The 18,938-nt window shown below is 39.9% G+C and overlaps 1 protein-coding gene across 2 annotated transcripts in view; it reads left to right on the forward strand.

Moving 5' to 3' along the window:
• ALPK2 (alpha kinase 2) overlaps nt 1–18,938 on the forward strand; it is a 49,028-nt gene that overhangs the window by 21,910 nt on the left and 8,180 nt on the right. Inside the window, exons 6-11 of one of the 2 annotated variants that reach the window (XM_035560051.2) lie at nt 387–514; nt 600–635; nt 5,277–5,551; nt 5,675–5,763; nt 9,301–9,518; nt 13,199–13,247. In XM_035560051.2, the coding sequence (XP_035415944.1) occupies nt 387–514; nt 600–635; nt 5,277–5,551; nt 5,675–5,763; nt 9,301–9,518; nt 13,199–13,247 (795 nt within the window). The remainder of the gene's footprint in view (nt 1–386; nt 515–599; nt 636–5,276; nt 5,552–5,674; nt 5,764–9,300; nt 9,519–13,198; nt 13,248–18,938) is intronic. The other variant, XM_035560053.2, reaches the window with a different exon arrangement.

Consider the following 18,938-nt stretch of genomic DNA (forward strand, 5'->3'; position numbering starts at 1 on the left):
GATATACCCATGCAGAGTTTTTCCAAATATTTTAAGTATCAACAAGAAGACACCCGTTATATCTTCTTGGAGATATACCCTATCTTACCATCATACCTTATATATTTGCCATGGCATGAATGGGAATATTAGAATGCCTTTTGGTGTGATTCAATTCTTTTTATCTGGACTAAGTTGAAGTATTTTTCTCTCAGAATATAGTAGGATCAGCTATTGTGAAACACTTAATAGGATGAATGGTTCTAAATGGGGTGAAATGAAATATTTTATCTACTTGCAACATATTTGAATCAGTCTTGGCAGTGACAGGCAGAAATTCCAGGGACAGATACATGGAAATATCTTTTAGAGGTATTAATGTGGAAAATTAACATATTCTGTTCCAGTGCCCAGGATGACTCTCCTGTCTCTTTGGCGATAGCTAAAGCCAGTAACAAAGACCAAGGAATGTATTATTGCTGCTTGAATAATATATATGGAAAGGTAACTGCGGAGTTTAATCTGACTTCTGAAGGTAAATCCTAGTTTATAACTTGAATTAATAATGACAATGGTAGTTTCCATTCATACTTTTTGAAAATCTCTTTGTTTCTTTGTAGTCTTGGAACATCTTTCAAGTTTTCAGAATTTTGAAGGTAAGTACACACGTCTGGTTAATTGTGTGCTTAAATCTTTGTTCCTTCTTATTTTCAAATAGAACAAAAGGTGGAAAAATATAACCAAAATAATTAGCAGTATTTTCACCCAAGGTGTGTACCTTCTGATTTGGTGGTACAAACCGTTTTCAAATCTTCTTTTTACCACCCAGTTAAACTGGGTTTACAGTTGCTTAACATTATCAGAAAGTTACTAAGAAGCTGCACTGTCTTTGTGAATTTGACCCAAGATAAGGTAGTCTGAGCTCTAAGGAGCACTTCTGAACCCTCTTAATAAGAAAATGAACAGATATACATAAACAGTTACAATGAACTGTGTTTGGTTAGCAAATGGCTAGACTGTAGTAGTGCAATCAGTTTCAGTTGAGTCACCTAACTTGTACTAAATCATAATTCTTGTTTTTATCTCTTGTCCATTTATAGGATCATAACATAATACAGGTTGGAAGGGACCCCAGGGGGTCATCTTGTGCTCAAAGTAGGGTTAACTATGGGGTGAGACCAAGTGGCTTAAGGCTTTATACAACAAGATCTTGAAAACTTCTAGGGATGGAGACTGCACGGTATCTCTGTGCCACTGCTTGACTGTTCTTGTGAAAAAGTTTCTTCTTACATCCAAACTGAACATCTCTTGTTTCAATTTACATCAGTTGTCTGTCATCCCCTCACTGTGCACCATTGTGCAGAGCTTCATGCCATCTTCTTGATAAACTTCGTAGTTTTATGCACCAGCTGCTGTTAGGTTCCCTGGAGCCTTCTCTTTTCCAGGCTGAGCAAGCCGCATTCCCTCAGACTCTCTTCACGTGCCAGGTGCTCCGGGCCCATCATCATCTTGGTGGCCCACCGCTGAAAGTGGTTCAGTTGGTTGAATGTCTTTACTGTACTGGGGGCCCCAAACTAGATGCGGTGTTCCAGATATGGTCTAATGAGGGCTGAGTAGAAGAGGATAATCACTTCTCTTGATCTGCTGGCTGTCTTACTGTTGACACAGCTCTGGTGCAATTGGCCTTTGCTGCCAGGGTGCACTGGTGGCTCATGTTCATTTGTGTCCCTAAGACTCCCAGCAGTGCCCTTTCAGCAGAGCTGTTCCCCAGCCAGGCTGCGCTGTTGCAAGAGGCTTTTCCTTCCCAGGTGCAGGACTTTCCATTTGCCCTAGTGGAATTTCATGAGGTTCCTGTTGGCCCAATCCTCCAGCCTATGCAGGTTCCCCTGAGCGACAGCCCTGCACTAGAGCATGTTGTCTGTTCCCCCAGTTTGATGTCACCTACAACTCTTATGAGCAACCACTCCATTGCTTCTTCCAGGTCATTGGCAAAGATGTTAAAAGAGGACAAGGTGAAGATCCGACCCCTGTGGTACTCCGCTTGTTACATTAACCACTGCTTCCTGAGCCTGATGATCTCACCGGTTTTCTACTCATATACTTATTCACTTGTCTAAACTGGATACAAGAATATTGTGAGACAGCTTCAAAAGCCTTGCTAACGTCAAGTTAAATGACAGCCACTCCTCTTCACGTCTCAACAGATCCAGTCATTTTATAACAGAAGGGAATGACTGCCTGATGGTTGGTCTGGCAGGATTTAACCCTTATCTTCCTCCTTCTCCTTCATGGTTCATAAATATATTCCAAGACGATTCACTCTGTGTTTTTTCCAGGGACTGAAGTGAGGCCGACCAGCCTGTAGTTCTCTACATTGTTCTTTTGGCCTTTTTTGAGGATGAGTGCAATGCTTGCTTTCCTCATTAGGGACCTCTCCTGACATCCATGACTTTTCAAATATTCAGGGGGTGGTCTTGAATGGACATCAGCCCGTTCCATCAACACGTGTATGCAGCCTGCCTGGTCTAATCCCTGACGTGATCCTCACACACTGGTGGTGGTTCTCTTCCTTGAACGCTTTCACTAAGCAGAGAGCTCTGAGAGACCTGGCTGAGAATTCCAGCTCTATTTATGTCTCTGAATTACCCATCCCATTCAGTAATACACCTTCAATTTACTTTTTCTGCCTTTTGTTACTAATGTAGCAGTTGCGGCTCTTTCCGTTGCCCTTGGTTATTCCTCAGAAGTGTCAACTACAGGTGCTGTTGAATGTGACACTGGCAGCTCAAGGGCTAGCAGAAACAGTTTTGCAATACAGTTTTTCAGACAGTCCCATGGCCTTGCAATGAAGTCCATGCATTCACAACAGCTGGCACTGCACATTTAATACCTTGCATTTATCACTGTGTGCTCAACACACAGTTGGATGCAGCATTTCAGCAGCTGCTGCATTTTCAGCTAGCTCTGAACACACAGGCCTTTTTCTCTGTCTACGTGAGGTGCATTATGCTTACACAAAATTCTTGTTTCAGGGGAGACAAACAATTTAAGGAATATTTTGTTTGTTTGAGATATTCATGTCCTGACATAATGCCTTAGTGATTTCCAAATCACACAACAAATTCATCACAATATAAATTCTAGTACAGGTTGAGAGAGGCCATACAGTTTGATTTCCACCCATACTGATTGTTCTGGGGAATGGTGTGAATGCAGCTAGTTACAACTCAGGCTTGAATTCTCTTGAGGATTAAGGGCATTTATGAAGGTACAGGGCACGCACTGTGCAAATTGGAAAGTCTGTGCCTCATACTATCCAGGTGAAAGTTCATTAGAAAACTGAGGAATACTCAAAATTCAGACCTGTGATTGGATTTTTAGTTTCTTTAAATCACAGAGAAGCTGAGCTCTGGGCTTCAGCTGTAGTACCTCACCCCTTTTAGATTTCAAGCTGAAAGGCAGTGACCAGAACACCTCAAAGATTTCACTGGCCTACAGACTACGAGAGACATTTTGACAGTTACTCTGTCAGAAACTGTGGGAATCCCTCAAGCTGTTGAATCAACACTGTGTTTTTGCTACTTATTTTTTTCCTTTTTGTAGTCAACTCTGCTATATCATCAAAGATAAAAATCTGCTTGAATTCGTGGGAGATTCATTGGTGAAATACCTTCATGTAGGGTAGAATGGTTTGTACAGGGGGGTGGAGTGCACACCATGACAGACTACTGATTTGAACTTGAGTGACTGTGTAACTTCCCACTAATTTGATGCACTAGCACTTCGCACGCAGCAAACGGTGAAACAGCATTGCATCACAGTACACAGAGACATAGACACAGTGCAAAGAAAGCTGCTTTGGCAGAAAAAACTTGCTACTTGTGTTTGAACACATGGTCTTTGCAAGTCACCTGCTGTGTAACTTTACTCCAAGAGACAGACAGGCATTAAGATTTGGAATGCTTTACCCATATGTTATCTTGTGTTTAATCACACTTGGCATATGTCTTGCTGTGCTGCAGCTAAAGATAGACAGTGCATTGCAAATTGGTTTATTTGAACCAATACCTGAACACACTGTATGAGTCAGGTTGTTCATTCAGCCAATTGATTCTTTTTCTTGAAGAATAAAATTAAACATCTAGTTCCTTGTTAAAATAAAGAAAGGTGTTCTCACATAGCAGTACTGTATAACTTCTGATCAACAGAGAATTGTAGGTGGAGTTAAGGAGCTTTCTGGTTTATGTTCTCTGTGGTACTATTGAAGTCCATGGTTAGGAATAAAACAAGTATTATTGTACCAATTTCTCTTGAATATAAAGATCACTCAAATACAAAGATCACTCAAATCAATTACTCTCTGAACGACATTGACGTGGTCATCTGTAGAAATTTTAGAAATAGAAAGAATAGAAATCTTATTCAAAATCATGTAAGAAATAAAAATCTTGTTTTCTTCTGCCTTTGCTAATGAACTTGTTTTTAATTTGGTGCTTGGTGTGCCAGATTGTAGAGAAATAAATAGTTCAGCATGCTAGTCTTCAGCACTGGAGCTTCTGTAGAGAATGTGGTTGGTACTAGGAGAGGCAAGTTTTCGTTATGGTCATACCAGAGAATGTCTGAGACCTCTTTCAGCTGAATGCCTGTACGAACAGGTTGACAAAATCTCTCCCTGAAAAGGTTCCAAGCTGAAAGTTAAGACAAGCTCTGGCTGTATTAGCAAAAGCCTTTTTTTTTTTTTTTTTTTTTCCTCTGGCTTTCCTGAAAAGAAAAGGAAGGCTAGCTTCAGAAGAATGTGCTTGGAACACAGTGGGCACAGAACTGTGTTCTAGTTTTAAATTCATGTCTACATACACTGCTGCACATTAACTTTATTATGGTCCCTGTCTTCCCAAAAAAGCAGAGTTGGAAGGATCTCAGTATTCTCTCAATGTCTCTTTAGTTCTCAGCCAGCTTGACTTACTTCACATTCATTTGAAGCTCCAGTTTACAACTACCCTTATAGTTTTTAAATACTTGTGATATTTTCCTCTAATTTTTGTGCTACTTTCTGTATTCTCGCCTTATGAAACTAAGCTACCCCCTTTCTCCGTGCTAGCTTTAGACAATAGAGGCAACAAACTATGTTTAGAGGAGCGATGTCCCAGCTTCATGTTAGCACAAGTGAGGACATGCATTCTGCTTCCATACGGCCTACTCTTTAATCCTCTATGGAGAGATGCATTCATCCTCCCATGTCCACCCCTTTCCCTGTGACTGCAGAAAGATGTGTAGAACAAAGTGGCATTGTGTTTTAGGTGTGGAAGAAATTGAATTCATGCAGCTCATGTTCAGAGAAGATTTCATCAGTGACAGTTATTTTGGTGGAAACCTGCATGGAATAATAGCTACAGAAGAATTTCACTTTGGTGAAGGCATGCATCGGAAAGCTTTCCGAAGTAAAGTGATGCAAGGCCTGGTACCAGTGTTCAGCCCTGGCCATCCCTGCGTTCTCAAAGTGCACAATGCTATCACATATGGGACCAAGAGTAAGGATGATCTAGTTCAAAAGAACTATAAACTAGCTCTGCAGGTAAGGTTCCTCAGTCCTTTGCAAGCAAGAATTGTGGGGAAAAGCTGTCTTGGAAATATTCAAACAGCTCACCTATTAAATGTTTTGAATAATATTCCATATGGATATCTCTTTGTAATATAGGAATGCTATGTCCAAAACACTGCAAGAGAGTATGCGAAGATATATGCAGCTGAAGCCGAACCTTTGGAAGGCTTTGGAGAAGTACCAGAGTGAGTACCATGCATACACACACACATGCGTATGTGTGCCACACAGTCCTGTGCCACACTTGTGCACCAATTGCTGGGAATGATTTCTAAAGAAGAAAGAGGAGTCCTGTGAACGTTTGGAGTCATGACTCAGTAAATAATACTGTGTATCCAGGTGGTATGAGAGATTCCCTTTCCTTTAGAAAAAAGATAATAAGGAGTAGAGGCAGTAAGTAGCAGAGATCTAGGAGTAAAAGGCCTGTTTATATTATAAATTTAGAGGAAATTAGTCATGCTGGTGGAGAATATAATACTATTAGTATCATCTAGTAACAGCAGTAGGGAATGTCAGACCTTCCAACTTTCCATTAAAAATGAAATCTTGAGAGAAATCGTGATCACTCTGTAGTTGGTATGAAGTTACTTGTTTGACAAGTTTTCTATGTAAAATGAGGCTTGTCATGGAGTCATAGAATGGTCTGGGTTGGAAGGGACCTCTAAAGATCATTTATCTCCAATCCCCGTGCTGAGGGCAGGGACACCTCCCACTAGATCAAGTTGCCCAAAGCCCCATCCAGCCTGGCCTTGAACACTTCTGGGGATGGGGCACCCACAGCCGCTCTGGGCAAACTGTGCCAGTGCCTCACCACCCTCATAGTAAAAAATTTCTTCCTTATATCTGATCTAAATCTACCCTCTTCTAGTTAAGCCAGAAAAGCTCAACTCTGATTCTAGATTTTCCCACAGAATGGTCTATTTCATATCAGAAGTTTTCCATTTCCCAAATATGTGTACAGAATCATCTCTGCCCCTGAAGCTGGGAGATGACACCTTGCAGCTTTGGCAATAGAACTTTTTCAAAGGATTTGCTGTTCCAGTGTCAAGCTACTGTGTAGAGTTGAAACTGCAGTGGATGGTTGACATTCCATCTGTCTTGTTTCAAGGATAAGACCTACATGCTTGACAGCAGGCTAGATGATACAAGATCTGTTAAGCTGCAATGATTTACTGAAAAAAAAAAATAGAGCTGCGTTCTCAACAATGTCCATAAAAAAATCAAGTCAATTGGCTTGAGGATCCTATCCACAGACAGTTAAATAAAACATTTTAATGCCCTGACTCAAACTGCAAAAAGCTAAGCCTTTGCTAATCAGATATAGTGTGCAGTTTTTATACTGCAGCTTATTTTCCCATCTTTTCTAAGTAGGATAATTTATATCCATGCTATTCACAGTGGCAGCCATTTCATGCGGCACCAAAAGGGAAGAGGAAGGCTGGACCAATTCCGTTTGGATACTTTGTGTGCAGTGTGCATGCTTGGCATGACTGTTTTATTTTCTTTGCAGCTCTTAGGTAAAACTGTCAGTGTGATGATACTGGGTTTGTGAGGGAAAAAAGCAGACCAGAGCAAAAAATGAAGCTGTTACGTAAGCATTATAAAGGAAGCTATATTCTTAGAACTGTGTTTCCTAGGGTTTTTCAGTGAGTATTTTTGTAATTATATGATAACATTTGAGCAGAAACCTTGTGGCTGTAACTGCTTCTACACAAAGGTTTCTCAAAAAAAAAAGTAATTTCAGCACTACTTAAAATGCAACCTTTTTGGCATTAGAAATAGTGATGGAGATGGCAGTGAAATCTTTAAGCGAAAATATTTGTTCAGGTCAGCCTCTTTTCTGGAAATGTATTGTTCCTGGTTAAATTTCTTTTTTAGAGATTTCTCTAGGTGTGGGATATAACATCTAATTTTAATACGAGAGAGAGAGCATGCACTGTACAAAAACTAGAAGTCTGGTATAAATAGCAAGCACACAGAAGGTTAGATCTGGTTGCTTTATTCTAAATAATTGGCTGGAAGACAGCAGCTAGGAGAGAAAAGAGATGATGTGCACATACATGTTTTGGCTTGCTTTTTGATTTCAAAATTTCGAGGCGTGATTCCTTTCTTCTAGCCTGTCCTTGTCAGAGCAAACTTGTATTTAAAGGAGCATTTTATAAGGGAAATAGAGCAAGAGAAAAGTCATCTGCATTCTCCAGGGTTGGCTTTAAAGCTACAGCCTTAGCCTATCTATGCACATTTGACTATAAAAGTGGGAAAAGGATAGAGAAAGCACTGCCCTATAATGAGCAGCGGGCTGGCAGCTAGACACTTATAAAGAGACAGGAGGGAGAGAGAAAGGGATTCTGTGGTCTTAAGATTACTTATGATACTTGCACAGTGGAGTTCTGCTAACACTTCTATTAACCCCTGACCCATTTCTTTTCCTTTAGTCTGGCTTTCAGAAAGCAAGCTACTAGAAACCTGTTTCATGTAAAACTGGTCACAGTCATTTCCCCCATCTGTTCTGAGATAATGGCAGGAACTTGTGTGAGCTAGTTGATAAAATACGGTGATGTTTTGTGACGAACTCCAGCTGAATGGCTTTCCAAAACTACCTCAAAGCAGTATTAAATTCCACTCTAATATACACTGATGACACTTTCTTGCATGCTTCTAAGGTTTTAGTTTTGGAGATTTATAGTGTAATATTAGAATGCTGCCTAGTGAAAATGCTGAGTTATCCCAGTGTAAGCACAAGCAGAAGTAGTCTATCTGTGAGGTAAGGTACCACACTGCTTCTCCAGATAGGAGGAGCTCTGGCAACCAAGAAGTTCATGTTGCCAGTGAAACAGATACTTCCTTCCAGCCTATTGTCTTTCTCACTTTATATTCAGTCTTTCTCTCTGGGAAGACCCTGAAACTCCAAGCAACATTTTATTTGATATTTTGGTATGGTGCATCTTTAGATATAAATGGACCTAGCTTGGATTTGTCTTTCTGGCTAAACTAGCTTGATTTCTAGGTTAGTAAAATTAGACAAATTTTGTGAAGTTTACAATTTCCTGAAAACTTCATACAGAACTAGCTGAAGTTTTCTGGCCTAAATCCAAACTTTGCCAAAGCCTCAAAATCCTAAGATTCTAGATTTCCAGAGGTGCTGATTTGCCTTGTGAATCTGATGATCTCTCCAGAACCTTCCTCGTTTCTTCTTACTGTTTGGTAAAGTAGTTGCTGTTATTTTCATTATCATTAATATTTGCTATTTTTGAATATGTCAGGTTTTAGAAATCTCCTGTCAGAAATCTTCCAGTTATGCAGGACTTGGGCAAAGGTCTTTCTGGAGTGGATCAATTTTGCAGGTGCTTAATTAACACCTCGGGAAGACTGAGTAATATATCAGTCAGACTGAGCAGCTAAAGTATGATACACCAAAATGAGGATACACCTTTTATTCTGTACAGCTTAGATTTTTGTGTGTAGTAGGACAGCATTAGAAAGTATGCTTCTGAAAAAGTTTATTTCTGAGTAAATAATACAAAGAAATAAGCACATAGAGCGCAGTGTGATTATGCTCTAAAACTACCTAGAAAATCTGAATCGTATCCAGATCAGCTGGTTTGGTTTAGACTTGGTTGCTGTTCATTTACTCTCTGAGATCACTGGCTAATTTGTCTATTTCTTACTCTTTCCTTGCCAGAGCTCAGTCTGTTTTATTATTTTTCACCCTTTCATTTCAGGATCATTCCTATTTTTCTTGTTCATCGCCCTGCTAATAACATCCCCTATGCAACAGTGGAGGAGGAGCTGATTGGGGAATTTGTGAAATACTCTGTCAGGGATGGCAAGGAAGTCAATTTCCTGAGGAGAGACTCAGAGGCTGGCCAGAAGTGCTGCACCTTCCAGCACTGGGTGTATGAGAAAACCAATGGGAGCTTGCTTGTCACTGACCTGCAAGGTGAGTTGTCTGAGAGAGAACAGTAAAATGGCTGTACTCATTGTCAGACCCCACAGCTTCAGGGCTTCCAGGGACTTACTTCTGAGCAATGTTATTCTTGGCATTCTGTGGCCTATTGACAATGCTGAATGTGCTCCTCCTATATCCTTGTAATGGGCAGTCTCCAGTTGGGGGCAGTACCCTGGACCACAACTGATAATATGGTTAGGGCATCTTTGCACGTAGGTGTGCATACTGCAAACTGGTTTTGCTTGGGAGATTTTAGACTACACTACAGGGTTGCCTTACGCAGGCTGTATGCAGAAGCAGTATTCCTGTGTTCGTGTGGTTCATCTTGTGTCCAATCTGACAAATCTGCTTTCTGCTACCCAGAGTGTATTTATGGCTTGAGACTGTTAGTTTGGCAACTCTGGATCATGTTTCATGGAGCTGTGTATGCCTCTCTCACTCTCTCCCATCAATAGATGTCCAGTACTCTTAAATCCCATGCCTTGTTAATCCCATAGATGATATATTATTCACCCCTCACCCCGGGAGCTCCAGGAGTTTGTGTCTCTCAACCTTTTGGTTTGGCCTTCTTGGGTGATCTTACCAGGAATTCGGGAGCCTTCCAAGTGCACTAGAGAGCAGTCCGCAGCATAGGGCTAAATTGTTAACGTACATCACAACCCGATCTGGGAACAGCATGTGCTGTGCAATAGATGTCTTGTGTGTGAACTGGAGTGCTTTTATCTATAGGCATTGTTATAAGCTTTTGCAGAAACAGTAGCATACCAAAAGTGAAAAGGAAGTGAATGTTTGGAGCATGAAAATCCTAAGTATGTTCTCTAGCAGCATGAGCAAAAGAGATACAACCTGACTCTTGTTGAACATTGTCAAAAGTTACAGCGATCGCACAGTAAAATACTATCGAGGCTGTTGTATTCATAATGTATCTAAATAAGACTTAAGTCATGCATCAGACTGGCATTTATCCTCTGCAAGAAGGTGAATTTTACCTATAATAGTTTAATGCATTTCATCTGCTTTGTTTTTGGTAAGATTAACCAGTTTCTGTAGTGCAATTTTAATGATTTTAGCACTCTCTTTTTTTTTCCTTTTTTTTTTTTTTGGAGATCTTCCCAGCCTCTGGGGCTCTACCTCTTCCTTCACCAGCTGTGCTTCCCTCTTTCACATTCCTTTCCACCTTCTTATGGACAAAATCCTATGGGACTCATCACATTTCAGCTGTGTAATTCCTGTGAACAACAGGAAGGACCCACTTAAATGTAAGGGCTACATCTAAGATGCATTTAGTCCCTCCTGACTGCAGGCAGGGATTATGAAGAAAATGAGGGTGACAGAGCGCTGGAACAGGCTGCCCAGAGAGGTTGTGGAGTCTCCTTCTCTGGGGATATTCAAAACCTGCCTGGATGCCATCCTGTGCAAAGTGCTCTAGGTGATCCTGCTTGGCAGGGAGGTTGGACTAGATGATCTTCAGAGGTCCCTTCTAACCTCAACCATTCTGTGATTCCGTGATGAAAAAGTTTTAAGTGCCATAACTTCCCACAGCCCTTGTCATCCTTGTTTGTGCTTTATTGAAGAAGTAGTGTGCCACTCTGATTCTCTCTCCATCAGCATGTTACTGTTTGAGCCATTTAGCAGCAAGAAGTTGGGAGCAATGCTCAATCTGAATCTGTTATGCAAACAAGAATGTCTCATAACTGGAATTTTCAGTGAATGTTTATGTGATGTCTGTCACAGTAAAGATATAGGGCTGTGTGTGGACTCAGAGGCATCACAGCAATACAACTACATAATAACTCTACAAGATTAGTTTCATGAAAACCATCCCTCAAGATTAAAAACAAACTGCTATGCAAAACTTTTTATAATTCTTCAAATTGCAGTTTAAGCTACTATAGTGCCAGAGGAGGCAGACAAATTATTAAATGGGGACATCAGATGTATTTTCACTGAAGTCTTTTTCAGTATCATTTAGGCACTGAGACTTACTCTTTGCAAGTGCCTTTGGCAAAGTAAACAGAGAAGTAATACAAGTGTAGATTTTTCAGACAGTTGAAATAGCATGTGCTCTTTTTATAAAGAATCTCATGCAGGTCAGAGTGAAAAATATGAGAGAGAGAAAGAATATTTACTTTTCTAGCCTGTTTTGAGTGCACTGTATTTATATGTGTGTGTGCTACCCTAGGGAACAGAAAGAAATGCATGAATTCCCTACTGTGGTAGCAGCAGCAAACATGTATTGGCCTATGCAGTAATATGACATTTATCTAGTCAGCAGAGAAAGGGAATTTTTACCCAGCTTATATTGTTGTAAGAAAATAGTTTGGAAAAGGGAAAAATAAATCTTACACTCTTAATGGGAGAGTTGTCCTTCCACATGTCTTTTCAGTAAATCAGAACACTCAATTTAAGTCATCTGGCTTATTATCTCACCTCCCAGACATTAATGAAATGCCTTGTGGTTTAAAGATTTCAGTTTTTAATAACATCCTACTCGTTCACTTTTTGTTATATTTAAATACGTATCAACTGCTCCACATTTGGGTCCTGGCTGGGTTTGAAAAAGCAGATTCCTTCCAAAAAAGAACGGTGACGAAGTGCACTCCTCACATACACTAAATGCAGCCCTTATGCTCCTCTTGGTGTGACTCCCTCTCCCTGCTCATATGCTGGGCCTGTATCCAACACAATATGCATATGTATATTTGAAACAGAGAAAGGCAGATGCTGGCTAAAGAAATATGGAATCTTAAAAAACTACCCATATTGTTTAACATGAGAAAGCAGGAATCAGCAATATCTAAACGAGGCCCCTGAAATAATTAAAAGGGAGAAGAAAAAACAACATCCTAGCCTGAGGGAAGGAAAATGACAGAAATGGTATCTGAACCTGTACAATGATTGTTGCCACAAAAAGACAACATACCTGCTGCTGCTGAAGAGAAACAACCTTCCTCTATGGTCATCCTGTCATTTGAATATTTGGCTGCATTTTTCAGGCATACCAGTTGAGATTTGTGAGAGTGTTCTCCAAGGAAAATGGTCTTGAGACCATTGTTTTCCTGTACAGACAAAATGCATACTACAGAACTGTTTTTTGCCTATAAAGAAGTAAACAAAGGGACAGGATGAAAAAAAAAAATTGGAAACACTGAAGTAGAAAGGGATTTGGGCTTTCTCATCCAAAAAGTAAAAACAAGGTTGACTGACCAGGTTGATTAGCAAAGCAAATGTGAAATTCTTACTGATAAACATTGTGGTGCAAGTTTGCAAAGCACCAAAAACATAAACCTGTAAATAAATAGAGGCATCTCATGGCAGGTGCTTAAGTGAAGATTTTAAATCTTCCTTAAAATGCAGTCATGAGTTGTGTATCCCCCCCCCGCCAGTGACTATCCAGACAGGAAATAAGTTATGCTCTCTTTGTCACTTTGCTATCTGTAAATTACTGTAATGAGTTTGACTTCTAGGAATTCCTAGTGATACAGAGCACAAACATCCTGGTTCTAATTGGGGTACTTTAAAATGTTCAAAAAATGGTGACAAACAGTTAAAATGAAAAAAAAATGAATCAGGAAATAATACTTAAAGCTTCTATATATGGCTTTTTTGAATTTGAAAATATTGCAGAAATTCTAATGTAACACAAACTCTGTTTACTTGATGTCTTGTAGGTGTAGGAATGAAGTTAACTGATGTTGGCATAGCAACACTGGCCAAAGGGTGAGTGAAAAATTGCTTCTCTACAGCGTGGTTTTGCTTTATGCATCCAACTCCTCACGGTGTAAATATTTTGCGGGAGGGTCCATTGGAAATTTATTCTTGCTTTGACTTTGGAAGAAAGCAATACGCATCAGATTCTTTTAAACTCCTCTTTTTGTTTATGTTTACAGGAACCCTTCTATAAGGGAAACACATCTGTTTTGTTTAAAGGGATGGATCTACATTGTAGATTGGGCTTTGCTTTTGCTTTATGCCTCTTAAAATAGGCTTATTTGCAGGGTTTCTCAAGAATGAAATCAAGGTCTCAGGTGACTTACAAACAGGCTACTTAATATGTCAGCTGGAGGAAGGTAGGGCTGAAAAAGCAGGGCCAATACTGGCTCCAGCCTGGGGTACAGTGAAAGACCTGTTGTTGTTTGTGCTGTCCAGAGCTTCTGACCACAGAGGAAATGTTTCTGATTCCAGCATGCTGTTGGAGCCAGAGCTCGAGCCGAGCTTGCACTCTCTAGCACCTGCCCCAGCCAGTGCAAATACAAGTGCTTATACATACCTAGCCCTACTACTAGATCCTGCTGCCAGTAGCTCAGGTGACCCTTTTGCCCGTTCTCTGTTCCACTGGAAGAAGAGAGAAAATCTGCCACTGTGGGATCTAGAGGAGTTACCCTTTTTGCAAGGAAATTAAAGGGATGGTGCAGGGACTACGTGAGGGAACAAAGCTAAAATCCCTCTTGCAGCCAGCAAAAGTGCCAATGCTTTAGAATATGTATTTCCAAAACAAGCTTTTACAGAGGCTCTGTTTTCAACTTAGAACTCTCTGAGTTAGTTTTTCTGCCTATAGCAAAGCAGAACAGAATATCCTGAGCTGCAAGGGACCCAAAAGGATTATCGAGTCCATAGTAGGCAGTGACCATTAACTTTTCTTGAGCTTGTGTTCTTGTCAGATGCATGGGTGGAAGGAAGATGTCTATTCAGCTTTGTATAGACCGCTTATCTGATATAAAGAGGAAGTGTGTTAAGAGATTTTCTGGTATGTCTTGCCCTTCTCTCTCAAAGGCAATAATTCTGAGCTATAACAAAAGATCTTTTTGTAATACTTAAGGAGGTCCATTTCCTAGTAGTTTTGTAATAGCTTCAGATCTTTTGGGAAGATTTAAGCATAGGTGTAAAGATGTAGGCCATTAATGTTCTAACTTTCTTTCACTTCTCTTAAATTTCTGTTAATTAAAGCTTCTGATCATATCACAGATAAACAGAGCCACTGACAGAAATAGGCAGTGAAGGCAGCCATCCGAATCAGCTGTCTGCTGGAAAGGGAAAGGGGTTGTGGGGACGGGGCAGCAAAATAGCCATAGTCCTACTGTAGCCCACTTTATCTGTACTATTGCCTGAAATGCTGGCCAGTGGCAGCTCTTTCCTGTACAGAGGGAAGAATCTAGATGCAGCATTTACCACTGTGGGGAGGGATGGTCACCACCATCTATCCCATCTCTTGTATTGCAACAAGAGTACCGTGACCCCACAGGTTTGCCTGTTTCCCAAATCTCCCTCTTGGGAGAAACAAAGATAAAGAGTATGAAAAGCACTCTGGTTAATATTTTTTTATTCAGAGGCTTACCTCTTACCTTAAATATGCTATCTTGTTTTCCCCAATAGTATCATGTTGCAGTGAGATCCAGAGATTTAACGCATACTGTAGTGATGTACTTTGTGTTAGCAGTTCGAAGTTATCCTGGAACATGCAGTGATTCAACCCTTTAGTCATAATGGCTACAGAATTTTTCACCGGGAAAAGGTACTCCTTCCAGTATGGTTTTCTGTAAGCACATTCTTTCTCCAATGACTATATGTTATTCTTCCCCCAACACGCACACACTTGGCTGTGTTGTATTGTCACCATTCTGTTTCCTGGCATCCTACACAGCTTTCTGGGTAAATGCGTGTGACAGGTGCTTTAAATTCTTATTCTTTCTTGAGAAACTGATAGAAGAAAACAGATTCGATCACATGTACTCAGTCCTGATACTGAAATGGAACTTGTCTATACACGCATGGTATGGGAGAAAATCCCTCACAACATCTTTTAGATTAAAAATTTGACCACAGAATATGCTGGGAAAATCCTTAACATTTGCAGGCTGTCATCCCTTCAAAACTTACATTGGTTTACTCTTTTAGCTGTAGATCCAAAGTGAAGTCAGTTGAAATATCATTTGAAATGAAATTGCATCATTCTGTTGTAAAACAAAGAAGTCATAAAAATTTTATTAGGGCAACACTGTTCTCTGGAATCAGGAGATTTATAGAAAGGCTTCAGTTGATGTCATCCAGTTCACTATGGGCAATTACTCATATAAAAACACGTATTGGACTAAGGAAGAGGAAGGTGAATTGAGAAAACAAATATACAATGCAAGCTGTAGTAAGGATCATCTCAGTCATATACAAGGGAATTCCCTTCATGTACAACCTCTTAAAAATATTGATTATTGCTTTGTTTGACATATAGCTAATGATATTGCTACAAGACAAAAAATAATTTCTGGTTCTGTATCTTTCTTTCATGCTCCTTTCCCACAAAAAACACCGCTGCATTAATAATCTGCCGTTTGATTTTTAATTCAATGAACCTGGATGGAAAAAACAAGTACAGAGAATTCATCTGTAGTACAGGTTATTGCTACCTTTGGTAGTGTACAATCATGCTAGTGAGAGATTTTATCTTACGTGTCGGGGAGAACATACATAGTCATACTTAACCAGAACTTATAGTGCAATTCTGTTATGTTTTTAACAGTATTGTTAGAGAAGACACAAAGCTGACTTTTAGTTGCTATTGCCTATACAAATCCCCATCAACCACTCCTTGCAGAGGTTATGACCTCACTGATCACAGTTAGGTCCTCCAGTTCTCTAAGCATATACTGATTACACCAAGGCAAAACAAAAATATGCTTGGGAAATGCTTCTGTGATCCTTGATGAACGTAAACAAAATCGTATTGTTTCTTCTTGGGATGAAAATTAAATACAATTCTAATTTCACTCTAAAATTAAACTCGTGATCCAGGGAAAAAAGAAACTGAAAAAAAATCGCCCCCCTTCCCGCCTCTGTGCTCATAGTGTAATCAAGCTGACAAATAATCTAATGTCATGATACAAACTGTTATTGATGGCTTTGCAAAAGCAAATATGGCAACTGTCATGAATTATTCATGGTCATTATTTTTCCCCCAGTGCTTCTTGTAAACCAAGCATAATAAACAGCGTATATTAAAATTTCATACCTATATTCAGCATTGCTCATTGCCATTAATTTTTTATTTTTTATTTTTTGGTTCAGACTCATATTCCAGGTCTGAACAAACATTTCAGAATGAATACTTATGTATCCTTTGTCTTCATCTTTCTCTTCTTTCATGTGGAGAGGTTGATGTTTTCAACAATTAACATCCTTCAACGTAATTCTGATCTTTTATCCTTTCTGTGGCTGTTTTGCCAGTGAATAGGAAAGCAAAAGAACTGACAAGCAAAATGTAGTTTGTCCAGTGCAGTGAAGTAGCTGCAATACAGTTTCTGTCAATAGAAGGTGAAGCCTAACTAGAATCAGGAAAGCCTGGAAAGTATTTTTTTGAAGTAGCCACTGGGGTGCACCAGAGTCAGGAAATGCTCCTTTAAATAAGATATTTAGTACATTCTTTGAACATATACAAAAATAGTACAACCTGGTGAGTGGCTTTTAAGTGTGGGCAGTGAACCAGTTTAGCAGCTGTGCAAATTGTCCAGGTATTTATCCAAGAATGGTGAACAAAAAGATGAAGGAAACAAACAGTGACCCACAGTCATGATGATGAACAGGAGTGCTGTTTGCCAGGAGTGGATCTGAAAATCTGTCTGGTTTCAAGACAGTGATGGGTTTGGCTTGACCCAACATGGCAATGACAGGCACTGGGGAGTTTAAGCCTGGAGACAAATTCAGCAGTCAGCCTTCACATTTAAGGAGAATTTGGTCTGGGCCGGACCCCAGTTGCATGCTTTGAGAGCTGGAATTCTGTCTGTGTTTTGTTCACCAGTCATCCGGTCAGTGAATTAAGAGAGAAAGTTGTGTAAAAGAGGAGACCTATTTTTCATGGCTCAAAATAGTCAGTAGGCTGGTGTTACTGAATGCAGAACACATGAGAGCAATATGGACCATGCAATTTAGAAGACATTCACTAATGCAGACCTTCTCCCTATTACACATACCAGAAGCTGTAACAGCACAGAATGGTTTGAATTAAGCTCACAAGTTCTGCCAAATTACAACAGGGCTGTGTTCATTATGCCTGTACAGAAAAATGATGCAGTCTGGAAGCATTCAGGGAGGGCTGTGTGGAATCAGTGACTAACAAGCAGCAAACAGCTGGGAGATCTCAGATGCAAAGCTTTGGTCTCACATCTCTAGATTAGTTTCCTATGGCCCACTCTAAGAACTGGAGCTGTTTGCATGCTGCAGAGCCAAGCTAGGCTCAGTCATGCCTCTTGGCTTCCAAAATGGACAGAAGGTGTTACCTAGGCCCCATCTGTAGCCACAAGATCAAATGCAAATCTGTTATTCTAAGAGAAGGGAAATGAAGATGACTATTTAGGAGTAAAGCTAGTGAAATGATATTTTTAATATAAATGTTCTGTCCCTTGTTCACAAGATATTTATGTTCTTACCTCTTTTACCAAAAATATTGGTAATATTTGTTGAATTCTAAAGCTAAAGTTAGTTAGAGCATTCAGTTGCTCATTTAAAGTGTCTCTTATAATATTGTATGAGCAAAAGCTACCGTTACTGCTCTTTGTCTAGACATTCCTTCAAAGACATAGAGGAAGTGACAAATACTAAATACAGATGGGAAAGCAATTTGGACAGACCTTTATTTATTTAATGAGAAGAGCGGGATATTTTTGCTCAATTTTTTCATGTCAAGATTATTTCCACAAATAAATGAATATTTTCAGAATTTTATAGCACTTGAGCTTTCTGTGAGGGAGAAAACCCCATGAAGAGATTTCCTTTAGCTGCAATAAAATGGCCACCAAAGAAAAACAAATGAGAACAAGACAGTGTGTGGTGCAGCCACAAATTAGAATAACCATTATCCACTGCAGCGAAACTTCTTATTGAACTGCTAGCCCTGAAGATCCTTTATCATTAATATTTCTGCCAGCTCAGCAGAAAACGCCTACACAAACTGCAGGAGAAGTGAAGGCTCTCACTCAGTCTTGCAGCAGAAATGGAGAACTTCAGATACCAGAGTAGGCAGATGCTACCCAAAGGCTGCACAGAGCTCCTTATCTGCTCAGATAGGTAATTGGCAGCTGCATCTGTGTTACACATGCTGCTGCAGCATCCAGCAGTGACACACCATGACTGTGCAAGGTGTTGTAACAACAGCTGCTTGAATTATTTGTTGCCACTGGTACTCACTGGAAAGATCCAATGGTTCATTGAATATTCATGGCAAATTAATCAGAATACTTCAGTCTAAGTTATTGCCATTTGCTGGCAGCTTGTTGCTCTGTTCTGAGTAGTTTCTGGAGTCACCATCAATGCTTGATAAGATTTTCTTCCTAAGCACAGTCAGGTTTGTCTGAGAAAATTATGTTCTGCTGATGGCTGTAGTAAAGGAGCTCCAGTATAAGGTCTGAAGTCTATTACTTCCCC

The sequence above is a fragment of the Cygnus atratus genome, chromosome Z (genome assembly GCF_013377495.2).
Source record: "Cygnus atratus isolate AKBS03 ecotype Queensland, Australia chromosome Z, CAtr_DNAZoo_HiC_assembly, whole genome shotgun sequence".
Lineage (NCBI taxonomy): Eukaryota > Metazoa > Chordata > Aves > Anseriformes > Anatidae > Cygnus > Cygnus atratus.